Source organism: Danio rerio, chromosome 2 (genome assembly GCF_052040795.2).
Source record: "Danio rerio strain M-AB ecotype USA chromosome 2, GRCz13ab, whole genome shotgun sequence".
Classification (NCBI taxonomy): Eukaryota; Metazoa; Chordata; class Actinopteri; order Cypriniformes; family Danionidae; genus Danio; species Danio rerio.
The window spans coordinates 59212165-59228489 of record NC_141022.1 but is presented as its reverse complement, the minus strand read 5'-3'; the positions used below and the strand labels follow the sequence as shown (position 1 = coordinate 59228489).

General features: G+C 33.0%; 1 protein-coding gene and 1 long non-coding RNA gene across 4 annotated transcripts in view; one reads left to right on the top strand and one right to left on the bottom strand.

Moving 5' to 3' along the window:
* Window positions 1-15941, top strand: part of eps15l1b (epidermal growth factor receptor pathway substrate 15-like 1b) — a 101435-nt gene extending 85494 nt beyond the window's left edge. For all 3 annotated transcript variants that reach the window (XM_087241655.1, XM_087241653.1, XM_087241651.1), the window contains 2 exons: window positions 10647-12243; window positions 15500-15941. In XM_087241655.1, coding sequence (XP_087097781.1) covers window positions 10647-10657 — 11 coding nt within the window. In that variant the 3' untranslated portion in view covers window positions 10658-12243; window positions 15500-15941. The remainder of the gene's footprint in view (window positions 1-10646; window positions 12244-15499) is intronic.
* On the bottom strand, window positions 12651-15944 carry LOC141379148 (uncharacterized). Its single transcript, XR_015479238.1, has 2 exons — window positions 14848-15944; window positions 12651-13848 (listed from the first exon to the last, which is right to left on the bottom strand). It is a non-coding gene; the product is annotated as an uncharacterized LOC141379148 (long non-coding RNA).
* Between the last annotated feature and the right edge of the window lie 381 nt (window positions 15945-16325).

The window sequence follows — 16325 nt, the reverse complement described above, 5'->3', positions numbered from 1 at the left end:
ATCAATCATTCATGCGCAACATTTTCTTTACCTCATCGAACAATTTCTTGCAAATATACAACCATAATTTACTATGTCCACAACTTGAATGAGCATGGTAAAAAGAAAGCACTACTGTGACCTTACCAACATATCATGACCTCAGAATGACTCTTTGGTCTAGAAAAGTGAAGCTTTACCAACACGCTTCCTGTTTTCTAACATGGAGTGAGAACAGCTTTCACCACAGTGTCACAGTTACTCCATACTCTTTATTATGCACTTTAAATGCATTGCATGGCATCGCTTTTAGCATGTTACGAGATACTTGTGTAGCTGTAAGCATCCCTGATACATTTTGCATAATGAACACTAACAGTTAAATGTGATTTTTTTAACATCACTGAATCTGGGTCAGCTTGACCTGAGCTCACGTATTGCAGACTTTTCTTGCAGTGCATCTGCAGCTTGCATTTTTGCATGAGGCTTTTGTGTTTGGTAGGTTATCACTTTAAAGATTGACTTATTAGGAGAATAATAACTCATCAATTATTAAAATGAATATTTAAAGGTTCTTAAAACATTTTTAAAATGTTTTGTTATTTTTAAAAACTGCATTTTTATTCGACAAATGTGCACAAACACGAGGACGTTTTGAGTTTTTTATCAGGAGCTCAGGGTGCATGCATACATATCAACATAAGGAGACAGAAAGACGTTAAAGTAAGTGGAAAATAAAGTAAACAATAAAAATTACATGTATTACATGCATCTATATTCTACATTCAACTAGTGCAGCATTGTTGATCGTTTTAACTCCACAGATAAGAAATAAAAATTCATATCAAAATATTTGGTAACACTTTACAATAAAGTTGCATTAGTTAATGTTAGTTAATGCATTTACTAACATGAATAAACAATGAACAATACACTTATTACAGTCATTGTTTTAGTTAACATTAGTAAATAATCCAGTGTTTCATTGTTAGTCACTCACTGGGCATTAACTAATGTTGACAAGCATTAATGTGGATGTTAATAATGCATTGGTAAATTTTAAACTATGATTAATAAATGCTGTACAAGTTAGTTCATGCTAGTAAATACAATAACTAATGAAACCTTATTATAAAGTGTGATCAAAATGGCTTTTAGGTTACAGAATCCATAAACAAGGCAAAATAGTCTTGTTTGAGTCAAAGCGCACATTAATTCATAAAACTCAAACTATTTTTGAACTATTTTTGATCAGTTAAACATCTCATTTTTAATATCAGTTATCATATTTTTGTTTGAAGTAACACTTTCATTTTCTGCGACAACTTTACTATCAGTCTTTCTTGTGCAATGTTTTCTTGACCTCATTCAATGATTTCTTAATTCTGAATATAAAAACGAATTTAGCATTTCTTAATGATTATGATTCTAAAACATTACTTGTGTAACAATATAGAAAACAATAACTATTAATAAATTTACCAATTCTGTATTTAAAGGGTATTAAAGCATTTTTATGTTATTTAAAAACGGCGCATTTTCCAGAAATATTAATAAATCTTCATTGAGTGAAAACACACAATGTTTTAAATTCATTTAAAAACTATTTTCATTAGTTTCATTTAAAACTATTTCAACTATTTTCATTTTGTTTATGTACACTAACGTCTGGGGTCCGTTCTTCGTACCTCGCTTAAATGATCTAAGATTATTTGGCAGATCCTGGATCTTTTAATCTTGATAACTGATCTCTCGCTAATTTGGTTCTTCAAACAAGTTCGCGAATTAGATTAAAATGTCTGGATAAACTGATCTGAGATCGCTGCGTGTGTTGCAAAGGACAGATCTATCGATCCTCGAAATCATGATCAGCAATGCAACGATTGGCTGACGGCACAGCTGCGTAATGACATCATCTGATTAATATTCAATTATCCATGTGAGCAAAATTACATCAAATTAGCAGTAAACGGCTTGTTAAATATGACACGCAATAACCTTCCACATTTGTTGTGAGCTGCAGGCTTTACACTTTCATTCGTCAAGACAAGAGTATTCATCATGCATTTCAATGCAAATCAATGTATTTAGTTCTACATTTAGAAAATATTTTTTTTATAATAGTATCCGTTTTTTAATCGGTGTAAAGAATAACTGGTTGTTTACAAAAGCATTTTCATATTGGTAAAGGTGTCTGCAACTTTTGTGAAGCATCAAATCACTGGCATATAAACTATCAAAACATGTTTATGACTGCTGAAATGTATTATTGCTTTAAAAAAGTCACATATTGTGCATTTCTATTATACACAATTTGTACTATAGCGATCTAAAAAGTTCATATCAATAAGTTTTCTCTTTGCACCACCAGGTGGCAGTCTTTGTACTTTCATTTCGAGGGTGCAGATTGCATACATTTTATTAATATGTATAACTTTATTTATTTTATTAATGACTTTAACTTTATATATATAGTTTAAAAATATGTACCATTTTCCCAAGTGTATATAACTACTACTGTAAGAAAATATCAGAATTCGGAACACACTTTCTGTATTATCTTTGCTTGAACTGAGCCGATCTAATCCTGTTTATATGAATTGAACCTGCTCCCGATCAGGTTTGACCTAGCAGAACTGTTGCTATGACAACAACTCTCGGATCAGCTTTGAAGAACGAAACGATCCTGGATCATGTCAAATCGTCAATATCCAAATCCAGCTAACTGAGTAATCCACGTACGAAGAACAGACCCCTGATTTTAAGCATATTTTAATAATATCACTGAATCCACATCGGCTTGACCTGCGCTGCAATAATAATTTCTTGTTAAAATATCTAAAAACTCTTAAACCAAGGAGTATTTACTAGACAAGCAAAAAAATTGTCTTGTTTTCAGACAAATTAAGTGATTATTTTTTTTTTAAATCAATAAAATAATCTCAACCATGTATATTGTGGATAGCAAAGCGCCTAAAGGCGATCCTTGAGGCACTCCATACTATACTGCCCTGACAATTGATAGTTGTTTCAAAGCAAAAACAAGATTGTTTTGCTTTCCTCATTGACAGATCATTTTGCTTGTTTTAAAGAAAAACTCGCTTGATTTTTTTACTTTCTATTGGCTCTATTTAAACGATCAAGGTGCAAAGTTTAAAGCTCATGGTGCAAAAGCGTTAAGAGTGCGAATCCACTTTTGCTATAGTTAAGGATAAATAAAAACAGTCTGCGCCCTGGCGCATGGTCTAACAGGGTTGTGCTTTATCAAACCTCTTCAGCTGCTTCAGAATGCAGCAGCACGATTGTTCTTTAATGAACCTAAAAGAGCACATGTCACTCCGCTGCTCATCCGTTTGCACTGGCTGCCAGTTGCTGCTCGCATCAAATTCAAAGCTCTGATGTTTGCTTACAAAGCGATTTCTGGCTTTGCTCCTTTTTATCTGCTCTCACTTCTGCAGATCTATGTGCCCTCCAGAAACTTGCGTTCTGTGAATGAACATCGCCTCGTGGTTCCATCCCAAAGAGGAAAGAAATCACTTTCCCGAACTCTCGCATTCAATCTGCACAGTTGGTGGAATGAACTCCCGTACTGCATCAGAACAGCAGAGTCACTCGCTGTCTTCAAGAAACGACTAAAAACTCAACTATTTAGTCTCCACTTCCCTTACTTATATGCAATTCCCTCTCTGACTCCTCCACTAACCACAAAAAAAATTATAATAAAAATAATTACTAATGTTTTGCTTCTTTCACTTTCTTTACATACCTGAAACTTGTTACTTATTCATTGTTGCTCTTATAGTTGTGTAAATTGCTTCCTTGTCCTCATTTGTAAGTGGCTTTGGATAAAAGCGTCTGCTAAATGACTAAATGTAAATGTATTCTCTTAATGAGTTCTGCTTGTGTTTTGAGCATAACATGCATTAAACCAATCAGAAACTCATCTCATATTCCCTTGAGTCAGTTGTGTTGTGCCGTGGTGCATTCGCTATTTACATGGTGGACTTTAAGGGTGCTTTCCCACCTGCCTTATTTAGTTTATTCGCACTGGAGTTCGTTTTCCCTCTTGGTGCGGTTTGTTTGGGCAGGTGTGAATGCAGCAGTCGTACTCGATTGCGCACCAAAAGCGAAACGAGACCTGTTTGAAGAGGTGGTCTCGGTACGGTTTCAAACGAACCCTGGAGCGGTTCGTTTGTGGTGAGAATATGATCCAAACTAAAACAGACCCAACCGCAAAAAGCACTGCGCCTTTTACACTAATCCAGCTGCCTTAGGCTGATGCGCTGTGCATTATGGGATATGGGGGAAAACACAGTTGACAGCGCTTTACCAACAGAGAAAGGGGAAAACATTACCTGATGGATCGTTGGTAATATTTCCGCAAGATGAGCATGTCACAGTTTAGCTAAATTAATTCACGCCTCCTCCTGAAGTGACGAGCGATGCTTTAAAACATTGTTTTCCAGCCGTGGCCGCGCTTCATTCTCGAAATGTACAGTTTGTCTAAAGCAGGGATACAATCAGTCAGCGCAGTCGTTCATAGTAAAAGGCGACATTTTGTGTCTGCCGGTTTTGTTTACTTGCAGGAGTTCACTGGCATTTTCCCGCACGTGAATTCTGACCAATCAATAAGCAGTTTAGGAAATATGTTCAACAACATCTGGCCAATGAGAGATGTGGATTCTGTCACTTGACTGCATTTTGGTTCTTTTCAACTGGTTCGGACCAAAGCCAGCAGTGTGGTGTGAAAACAACCCAAAGACGGCAGAAAATGCAACAATGTATCATTTATTACCCTTGGTCCAGACCAAATGAAGCGAACTACAGATGTGAAAGCACCCTTAGTGTAAAAACTAAACGCTTCACCTGCAGTCCTCTGTTCAGCCTCTTTACTTTCTTTTTACTTTTACTCTTTATTCCTTTACTTTGGTGGAGTAAGGAAACAGTGGTAACTCACTCCACTGAAGACATCCATCAGCCTACATATTTAAATTAGTTTAAGCGCAAATATTTGTTTCCAAACTATTTGTAAATTCAGTTCTAATTTCCAGCAAACGAATAAATGAACAATAATAATGAAGTGTGCTCAAACAACCGAGTTATATCCAAACACACGTCCTGTTTCTTCGCCCCATAAAGTGATGCAGACGTCTACAACCCCACATGTGGACAAATCTAAAATGTTTTTATTAAAACAAATGTAAATGTGCATATAATACATAAAACTACTCACAATGTTAACGTTATACAGATGCAGATTGTCATGAACAAACAGAAAAAAGCCCCTTAAGGTGAAGAAGGCACGGAGGCATTTTTTATATATATTTATGTAGAAAATAATAATTTCTGTATCATTTTAATCCTTTATTTGTTTTCATCTGTAAAGATGTTTATGTACTGCCGTGCATCCTGTGTGTATTCAGCAGTGTGTGCATAACTAAAACGCTCTGTGCTGGACTTTAGATCAGCTTTTACTTGGTCAATGGCGCGGTCTATTTCAGCAGGCACTTTTTTCCAGGGGTTTCAGTACAGCGTAACCGCTATTACGTCATCGGGTGGGCGTGGCCTATCTGTGAATTTGCATAGGTCACGGATCATGCGCAGATTGTGAAAACAGCCGTTGGATTCAGATACCTGTCCGTATTCGCAGGGGTTTCGTATCAAATGCCTTTTATATGCAGTACAAAATAGCTGTCCTGATCGCAGGTGTTTCATGTGAAGTCAGTGTATGTTATATTAAACAAATTAACTTAAGATACCTCTCAGATTACATTAATACTGTTATAACTTAAGATACCTGTCCCGATCCCACGGCTTTTGTGCCAAAAACTTTATATATCATATACATTAACATCAGATACCTGTCCTGATCCCAGGGGTTTCATGTATGATCACTTTTATATTAGTTAACATCAGATACCTGTCCTGATCCCAGGTGTTTCATGTATGATCACTTTTATATTATATACAGTAACATCAGATACCTGTCCTGATCCCAGGTGTTTCATGTATGATCACTTTTATATTAGTTAACATCAGATACCTGTCCTGATCTCAGGTGTTTCATGTATGATCACTTTTATATACAGTAACATCAGATACCTGTCCTGATCTCAGGTGTTTCATGTATGATCACTTTTATATTAGTTAACATCAGATACCTGTCCTGATCTCTGGTGTTTCATGTATGATCACTTTTATATTAGTTAACATCAGATACCTGTCCTGATCTCAGGTGTTTCATGTATGATCACTTTTATATTAGTTAACATCAGATACCTGTCCTGATCCCAGGTGTTTCATGTATGATGACTTTAAATAAAAATAGAAAATAAATATGAGTTATGTTAATTAAGATCGAGAAAGAAAAATTAACCACAATTTATTACAGAAAATGTGGTATTTATTTGTTTAAACATGACTGAATACCATATTTTAAACTACAAAAACACGGTTAATCTTACCACAACTATTATTATTTGGTTTAAAATGGAAGTACAAAAGCCCAGAGACAGTAAAACGGATTAAAACGAGGTCAGCTGTTTTTGCTAATGAAATCTTTAAAATATAACATTATAAAAACAAAACAAATAACCTGTATGATTGTTTTTTCCCTCGTTATCCACCGCGGTAGGTTCTTTATCCATAATCATCCTGTTTGAAATGACCGCGCTAAAAAAGAACCTGTACTGCGCATGATCGGTGACCTCTCAGTATTGGGTTTTTTTTTAAGGGGGCGTTTCCCAAACACCGACCGAGCCACGCCCATTTTACGTCATGGTAATGAAACCCCTGGAATTTAGTGCATGCCGTCTATTTCAGCTCCTCGAGATAGCAACGCGCCAACAATGCGTCTGAACACACCTCCTATAGACCAGCACACCCATGAGTCCACAAAGTGGTGCAAATGCATTTGCTCTTTAAACAATGTGGCGCAAAACATGAAAATTAGGGTTGCACTGGTCTGACAATAGCAACAAATCACGCCATACACGTCTTGCACCTTATTGCGTTCGGTGTATGAAAGGACCTTATGCGTGTAAAGAAGATCAAATGTTTTGCTTGTCTAGAAAATGCTCTTTGATTTAAGAATTTTAGATATATTTTGACTAGAAGCAAGACAAAAGCTCTAAATAAGAAAGGCGTTTTTGCAGTCTGAGCTCACATATTGCATGTTTAGTTTGCAGCGCAGCATGTTTGCATGAGACTCTTTGTGTTTTGCATGTCATGCTTCAGTCTTTAGTGCTGTGCTGTGTAATTGGTGTCTCTCCCAGGCACTGAACACATGAAGGTAAGGTGAATCTCGGGTCTGCTGACCACATCTGAGCTCTCTGCATGTGTTTGTTTCAACCACCAAACACCTACTCCACCCTGGGTGAACACAAATCCCTTCACAAATCACCCTGAGAAATCAAACCCAATGCTTTAAGAGCTGCTGCAGTAAGAACAAAAATTGTGAAGATTCAAGATAAAGCATCATGTTCACAGTTAAAGTCACAATTACTAGCCCCCCTGTATATTTTATTTCCCAATTTCTGTTTAACATAAAGAACATTTTATTCAACACATTTCTAATCATAATAGCTTTAAGTTTAAATTTTAGTTTAAATCTGTTCTATATCTGCACAACTCTGGTTTGCACTCCTCGTCATATGCCCTTAATGTCATTTATTGGATTGTTTACAAATATTTATTATTTTTTTTAATATCCTTTAGACTACATTTTATGTATATTTTTAGATTACTTTTTATGTATAATTGTATTTATTGTAAATTCTTTCTTAAAACTCAACGTTTTGTATTAATATTATATGTAAGGCACCTACGGTCTGAGAGTAATTTCGATTCTCTATATGTCCTGTACATGTGGCTGAATTGACGATAAAGCTGACTTTGATTGCCATGATGACAGCACATAACATTTGACTAAATATATGATGTTGTACTTAATGTTTTGTTGTCAGTGAATTTGTTTAAGTACAATAGACAGGATACTTATAGGTAAAGGCAAATTTATTAGCCCACTTGTGAAACTTTAATATCTTTTCCAAATATTTGCTGAATAATGTTTAACAGAGCAATGGAAATGTTTACAGTATTTCCTATAATATATATCTTCTTATTATTTGAGTTTGGCAGGAATATATTTGTAGATAGAATGTTTTTTATTTACAGTTATTTAAGCATTCATTATACTCTTTCTATTATTTATTGTTATTATCAAATATTACATTAGCAGTAATTCTTGATTTTAATGTAGTATTTTTCAAATACTTACCAAGTGATGTTTAACAGAGCAATGGAAATTTTGACTGTTTTCTATATATTTCTTCTGGAGAGAGTCTTATTTTAGTTTAGTTTGGCTGGAATAGGCATGTAGATATTAATGCAATTTTACAGTTCTAAAATAACATCTTCATTATGTACTTTAACCTTTATTTATTTCATTATTGTTATTATGAAGAATTGAGTAGGCTAAAATTGTCCATAGTGTATGAGTGTGAATGAGTGTGTATGGGTGTTTCCCAGAGATGGGTTGCAGCTGGTAGGGCATACACTGTGTAAAACTTATGCTGGATAAGTTGGCGGTTCATTCCGCTGTGGCGACCCCAGATAATTGAAGGGATTAAGCCGAAAAGAAAATGAATGAATGTTGTTATAAAATATTACAGTAGCAGTAATTCTCCTTTTTGTAGTATTTGCTTTAACTTTTATTATTATTTATCATAAAGCTAAACTAATAAAATAACAAACAAAAACAGCAAACTTTGGAACCTAATGGAAATTTTGACTGTTTTCTATATATTTCTTCTAGAGAAAGTCTTGTTTTATTTTAGAATAGGTATGTAGATAATTTTACGGTTCTAAAGTAACATCTTCATTATGTACTTTAACTTTTATTTTTTTAATTATTGCTATATGAATAATTGGGTAGGCTAAAATTGTCATAGTTTATGAGTGTGTATGGGTGTTTCCCATAGATGGGTTGCAGCCGGAAGGGCAATCCCCAGATTAAAGGGATCAAAGTAGTCGTACAGTACTTACAGTAGTAGTAATTCTCATTTTTAATGTGATATTCGTTTTACCTTTTAATCTTATTTATCATATAGCCAAACTGAAAAATTAACAAACAAAAACAGCAAACTTTGATTTTTTTTGCACTTAAAATCACATTTTGTCAGAAAACTTCTAGTAAGTTTTTTCCCCCATAAAAACATTTTATTTCATTTATTTTTTAATCGTATTTGTATTTAGTTTTAAAGTTTAACTTAAGTTAACTAATGACAAAAGTCATGATTGTTTTAATTTAGATGTACCCAATATTTTAGCACCTGATAAATAAACAAAATAACTTAACTAAATAAACAAGGAGGCAGCCATTTTAATAGCACCTAAAGTTAAAGTCAGAGTTATTAGCCCCCCCTTTGAATATTTTTGTCTTTTTGAAATATTTCCTAAATGATGTTTAACAGAGCAGAAGCTTTTCACAGTATGTCTGATCATATGTTTTCTTTTAGAGAAAGTCTTATTTGTTTTATTTCAGCTAAAATAAAAGCAGTTTTAAATTTTTTTAAACACAATTTTAAGGACAAAATTATTAGCCCCTTTAGGCGATTTTTTTTTTTTTTTTTTTCAATAGTACAAACCACTGTTATACAATAACTTGCCTAATTACCCATACATGCCTAGTTAATCTAATTAACCTAGTTAAGCCTTTAAATTGCACTTTAAATTACATCGTGGCAAAGAAAAAAGAAACTTAAAATTAAACTTGTTTGTTAAAACTATTGCGCATAAAAAATCTAAATAAATCTCTTGTTAAACTGTTCATTTGAAAAATAATTTTAAAAATTCACTGTAAAGTAAATAATTTTGAACACATACAGTTTGTTTAAGTCAAAATTATTCACCCTGTGATTTTTTTACATATTTATTTCTTATTTATTTTCATTCATTCATTTTCTTGTCGGCTTAGTCCCTTTTTTAATAAACCGGGGTCGCCACAGCGGAATGAACCGCCAACTTATCCAGCAAGTTTTTACGCAGGGGATGCCCTTCCAGCACTACCTACTGCGCCACTGCCTCGCCCCTCTTATTTATTTATTTATTTTATTTTAAATATTTCCCAAATTATGTTTAACAGATTTAGTAATTTCTGATAGTATTTCCTATAATATTTTTTCTTCTGGACAAAGTCGTATTTGTTTTATTTCGACTTGAATAAAACCTGTTTTTAAGTCATTTTTAGGTCAATATTATTAGCCCCTTTAAGCTATATTTGTTTTGGATTGTCTCCAGAACAAACCACTGTTATACAATGACTTGCCTAATTACCCTAACTTTAACCTAACTAACATAGTTAAGCCTTTAAAGGTCACTTAAGCTGAATACTAGTATCTTAAAAAATATCAAGTCAAATAATATGTGCTGTCATCAAGACAAAGATAAAAGAAATCAGTTATTAGAAATGAGTTATTAAAACTATTATGATTAGAAATGTGTTTAAAAAAAAGCCTTCTGTTGAGCAGAAATTGGGGAATAAAATGCACAGGAGGACTAATAATTCTGACTTCAAGTTTACACACATAATCTTCCCCCTTAGTGCAGCAGTGATTGTGTGTGAGTTGTGTTTGGTTTAATAAAATGTGTGTTTTTTTGTGCTTCAGTTCGGAAGTGAGGCGCAGCAGCTAGAATGGGCCAAGCGGGAGAGTCAGCGGGAGGAGGCAGAGCGAATCCGGAGACTCCGCCTACAAGAAGAGCAGGATCTGGAACTGGCCCTTGCGCTCAGTCGAGCTCAGATGCCCAGAACATGATCTGGATTCAGTTTTTCAATTTTTACCCACGATTACATCTCAGGTTTGCCGATTACTGTCACACTACAAACGCTGAAGTCACCCGGAAGCAATGAAGTGCTCGAGAACTGTATAAATGTAAAAACTTAAGGGGATCGTTCACTGAAAAATGGTTTAATTGTGTCATTATTCACTTGCTCTTCACTTGTTTCAAACCTTTATTAGTTTGTCTTCTGTTGAATACAAAAGAAGATATTTTGAAGAATGCTGGAAACCTGTAACTATTGAGTTCCACAGCAGGAAAAACATGCTATGGAAGTCGATGGTTACAGGTTTTCCAGCTTTCTTCAAAGTGTCTTCTTTTGTGTTCAACAGAAACATAAAAACTCATAAATGCTTTAAAACACTTGAGGGAGAGCAAATGAGTTAAAATTCATGACTTTGTGTTTTATTTTTTATTTTGTTAAACTAAAAAGTAGATATTTTGAAGAATGTTGGAAACCTGTAACCATTGACTTTCATTGTAGGACGAAATAAATAGTGTGGAAGTCAGTGGTTAAAGGTTTTCCAGCATTCTTCTAAATATTTTCTTTGAGTTTTAGTTTCTGTTTATTGTTGAACACAAGAAGATATTTTGAAGAATGCTGGAAACCTGTAACCATTGAGTTACATAGTAGGAAAAACAAATACTATGGAAGTCAGTGGCTACAGGTGTTTCCGCATTCTTCAAAATATCTTTTTACGCTTAAAAACACTTGATAGAGAGTGAGTAAAAAGTTTTTTTTTTCCTAACCTATATGAGTTTCTTTATTCTGTTGAACACAAAAGAAGATATTTTGAAGAATGCTGAGACCTTTAACCAATAACTTTCATTGTAGAAAAAACAAATACTCTGGAAGTCATTGGTTACAGGTTTTCCAGCATTCTTCAAATTGTCTTTTTTTGTGTTCAACACTTGTTGAGAGAGAGAAAAAAAAGAGTAAAAATTCATGACTTTCTTTATCCTGTTAAACACAAAAGAAAATATTTTGAAAAATGCTGGAAACCTGCTACCATTTAGTTTCATAGTAAGAAATACAAATACTATGGAAGTCAATGGTTACATGTTTCCAGCATTCTTTAAAACATTTTCTTCGAGTTTCTTTCTTTTGTTAAACACAAGAAGATATTTTAAAGAATGCTGGAAACCTGTAACCATTGACTTCCATTGTAGGAAATACAAATACTATGGAAGTCAATGGTTACAGGTTTCCAGCATTCCTCAAAATATTTTCTTTGGGTTTCTTTCTTTTGTTGAACACAAGAAGATATTTTGAAGAATGCTGGAAACCTGTAACCATTGACTTCCATTTTAGGAAAAACAAATACTATGGAAGTCAAGGGTTGCATGTATTTTAGCATTCTTCAAAATATTTTGTTTTGTGTTACCAGAATAAAGAAACACTTAAATGCTTGAAAACACTTGATGGAGGCTAAATGAGTAAACATATATATATATATATATATATATATATATATATATATATATATATATATATATATATATATATATATATATATATATATATATATATATATATATATATATATATATATATTATTTTTTTATTTTTTTTTATTTTTTTCAAACCTTTATGAGTTTCTTTATTCTGTTAAACACAAAAGAAAATGTTTTAAAGAATGCTGGAAAACCGGTAACTATTGATTTCTATTGTAGGACAAAATAAATAGTATGGAAATCAATGGTTACAGGTTTTCCAGCATTCTTCAAAATTTCTTTCTTTTGGTGAACACAAGAGAATATATATTGAAGAATGCTGGAAACCTGTTACCACTGAGTTCCATAATATTTGCTTTCCCTAACATGAAACTCAACGGTTACAGGTTTCCAACATTCTTCAAAATATCTTTGTTCGTGTTCAACAGAAGAAACTCGCAATGCTTGAGGAAGAGTAAATGAGTACAAATGTATTTTTCCCAAACCTTTATGAGTTTCTTTATTTTGTTGAACACAAAAGAAGATATTTTAAAGAATGTTGGAAACCTGTAACCATCGACTCCCATAGTAGGAAAAACACATGAGTTTTGAGTATGTGTTTCTTTATTTTGTTAAACTCAAAAGAAGATATTTGGAAGAATGTTGTAACCGGTTTTCCAGCATTCTTCAAAGTATCATCTTTTGTCTTTAACAGATTAAGGAGACTCACAGATTTCAAACCACTTGAGGGAGAGTAATTAATGAGTGCATACTCTTTTTTGGGTGAACTATCCCTGTAACACACAGCTGTACCAAATACTGTAGGATATATTCTTGCACTCTTTTAGCATTTATTAATGCATTGAAGTATCATATAATAGACAAAATAATATCACAATCATATATTGCCATATTTAGGATGTCACTTTGAATATAATCAACCTCATCCACCAGAGAAACTCTCATCCAGGTAAATGCATGACAGTCAGTGTAAAAATATATCTAGATATTTGCAGTTTTTGTATTTTGTGATTCCTGTTTCATTTATTTGTGTTTTTGAATTGCATTATGAGACGTTATAACAACTTTTGATGTTGAAAGGTTTGAAATAGTGACTTTATTGAGATTTTTTAAATAGTTTAAAGTGATATATTGTTTGTATTGTGTTGTAAATTACAGTGCAGTTTTACTAACCTAATTCTCTATATTTTATTTCATATACAATATCTAAATGTCAATAAAACTTGCTTTGTTACATGCCAGAGTTGAATTTTCCACATACAAATTAGACAGAGTAGAGATTAAGGTCCCATAATGCAATTCACATCTATAAATGTACAGAAGGAAGCCATGTGAATCACAAAATATGGAAACGAATATTATATTAACAAATACTGTTTGCGCTCTGATCGTATATGATCAATATATTAATGTATAACCCTGTGAAATCAATGCATTCCCAATGAATCCTTTACTATGGGATTTTCCTTCCCAATCCACATTGATATACTGTCAGTTTCATTAGACTAAATGAAGGCTTGTTCTGTATTTCTGAAGGAACCTGCTGTGATGTTTTTATTCGGGTTTTTTGCACTATTCCTGGAATTGAGACTGTTTTAAATAGGGAACACTCCACTTTTATTTAGAAATAGACTCATTTTACAGCGCCTAGAGTAAAAGAGTTTAGTTCAACCATTAATGAATCCATTTAGACGATCTCCAGGTCTGGCGGGAGCGCTTTTAGCTTAGCTTAGCATAGATCCTTGAATCAGATTAGACCGTTAGCATCTTTAAAAAATGAACAAAGTTTAATTACTTTCCTTTCAAACATCCTTTCATTTTCTGTCAGTCTTAGTACACAATGTAATTGCAGAAGAGTCCGGCTTTAAATAGGAAAACTATCGAAACACCAAAGTAATTTTTTTACGAGATGCTAATGGTCTAATCCGATTCAATAATCTTTGCTAAGCTAAGCTAAAAATGCTCCCACGAGTTTAACCGTTATTAAATCCCTTCAAATGATCTACAGGTTTGGCGGGAGCATTTTTATCTTAGCTTAGCATAGTTAAATCGGATTAGACTGTTAGCATCTCTCTCAAAAATGACCAAATCGTTTCGATAATTTTAGTTTCAAACTTCATTACATTTTCAATACAACTACATAACAGTCAATCATTGAATAGGAAAACTATTGAAACTCTGATCATTTTTGTATGAGATGCTAATATTCTAATCTGATTCAATAATCTATGCTAAGCTAAGCTAAAAGTGCTGCCACCAGATCTGTTGATCAGCTGGATGAATCAATAATGGTAAAACTCAACATTCAGCTGATCTCTGAGTTTGGTGTGAGCACTTTTAGGTTAGCTTAGCATAAAGCATTGAATCGGATTAGACCGTTAGCACCAAAGTGATTCGATAATTTTCCTTTCAAATATCCTTTCATTTTCTGCCAGTCTTAGTACACAGTATAACTACAGAGGAGTCGAGCTTTAAGTAGCAAGATTGTAGAAACTCTTTGGTCATTTTTTGAGCAGGTTGCTAATGGTCTAATCTGATTCAGTGATCTATGCTAAGCTAAAAGTGCTCCAACCAGACCTGGAGATCAGCAGAATGGATTCAGTAATGGTAAACCTTAACATTCAGCTGATCTCTGGGTTTTGTGAGAACAATTTTAGATTAGATTAGCATAGATCATTGAATCGAATTAGACCGTTAGCATCTCGCTCAAAAATGACTAGAGTTTCAATTATTTTCCCTTTTAAATATCCTTTCATTTTCTGCCAGTCTTAGTACACAGTATAGCTACAGAGGAGTCGAGCTTTAAATAAGAAAATTATAGAAACTGTTTGGTCATTTTTGAGTGAGATGCTAATGGTCTAATCCGATTCAATGATCTATGCTAAGCTAATCTAAAAATGCTCCCACCAAACCTGGAGATCCGCTGAATTGATTCGATAATGGTAAAACTTAACATTTAGCTGATCTCTGGGTCTGGTGAGAACACTTTTAGCTTAGCTTAGCATAGATCATTGAATCTGATCAGACCATTAGCATCTTTCTCAAAAATGACCAAAGGGTTTTGATGATTTTACTTTCAAACGTCCTTTCATTTTTCTGTTGGTCTTATTATGCATTACAACTACAGAAGAGTCAAGCTTTAAATAATTTTTAATGAGATGCTAATGGTCTAATCTGATTCAATGATCTATGCTAAGCTAAGCTATAAGTGTTCCAATTAGACCTGGAGATCATCTGAATGGATTCAATAATGGTAAAACTCTATTTAACTCTTACCTATTTTCAAAACAAAGGAGAGTTTTCCTATAATAATTCCATCAGCAGCTCTCCTGAAGGACTTTCATTTTGTTTTGACCCTTTTCTTTAAGTGTGTTTTCTCTCTATGTGAAGCCTTATACTGTATATTGTGCTAATATTGAATATGCATTCATTTATTTATTGCATCTGTGATACGTAACACTAAAATCAGCAGGTTATGGGTTGTTTATATGCTAGAAAAGTATGGTTATGGATTTTTTTTTAATTTTGTTTTTTGTTTTATAAAGGTAAAGATTCTACTCAGCTTTAACATTTTTATGTGTTTTGGTGCTTTTGTGGAGAGGAGTTGAAAAACAGATTTGCAATATGCTGCTTTTAAATGTTTTAATAAATTTTGAACATATTTATCTGGATCCACTATTATTATTTTTTTTGCATGAACTTCTGAACACTCCTGAATTGCATAACTAAAACATCTAAAATTATTACAATTACTTTTAAATACACACACACACACGTTTTTTATTATATTGAAAAATTGTGAAAAACGTCAAGACTTAAATAAAACTCTCTTCTCTTTTAATATACAAGTTAAATATAAACTTTGAACTAGTTTTATGAGACATGATAATAATTCATCCATTCATTTCATTCATACAAAATAAGTTAGTATTTTATATATATATATATATATATATATATATATATATATATATATATATATATATATATATATATATAATAAGTTATATATATATATACATACATACATACAAATAAATATATATATATATATA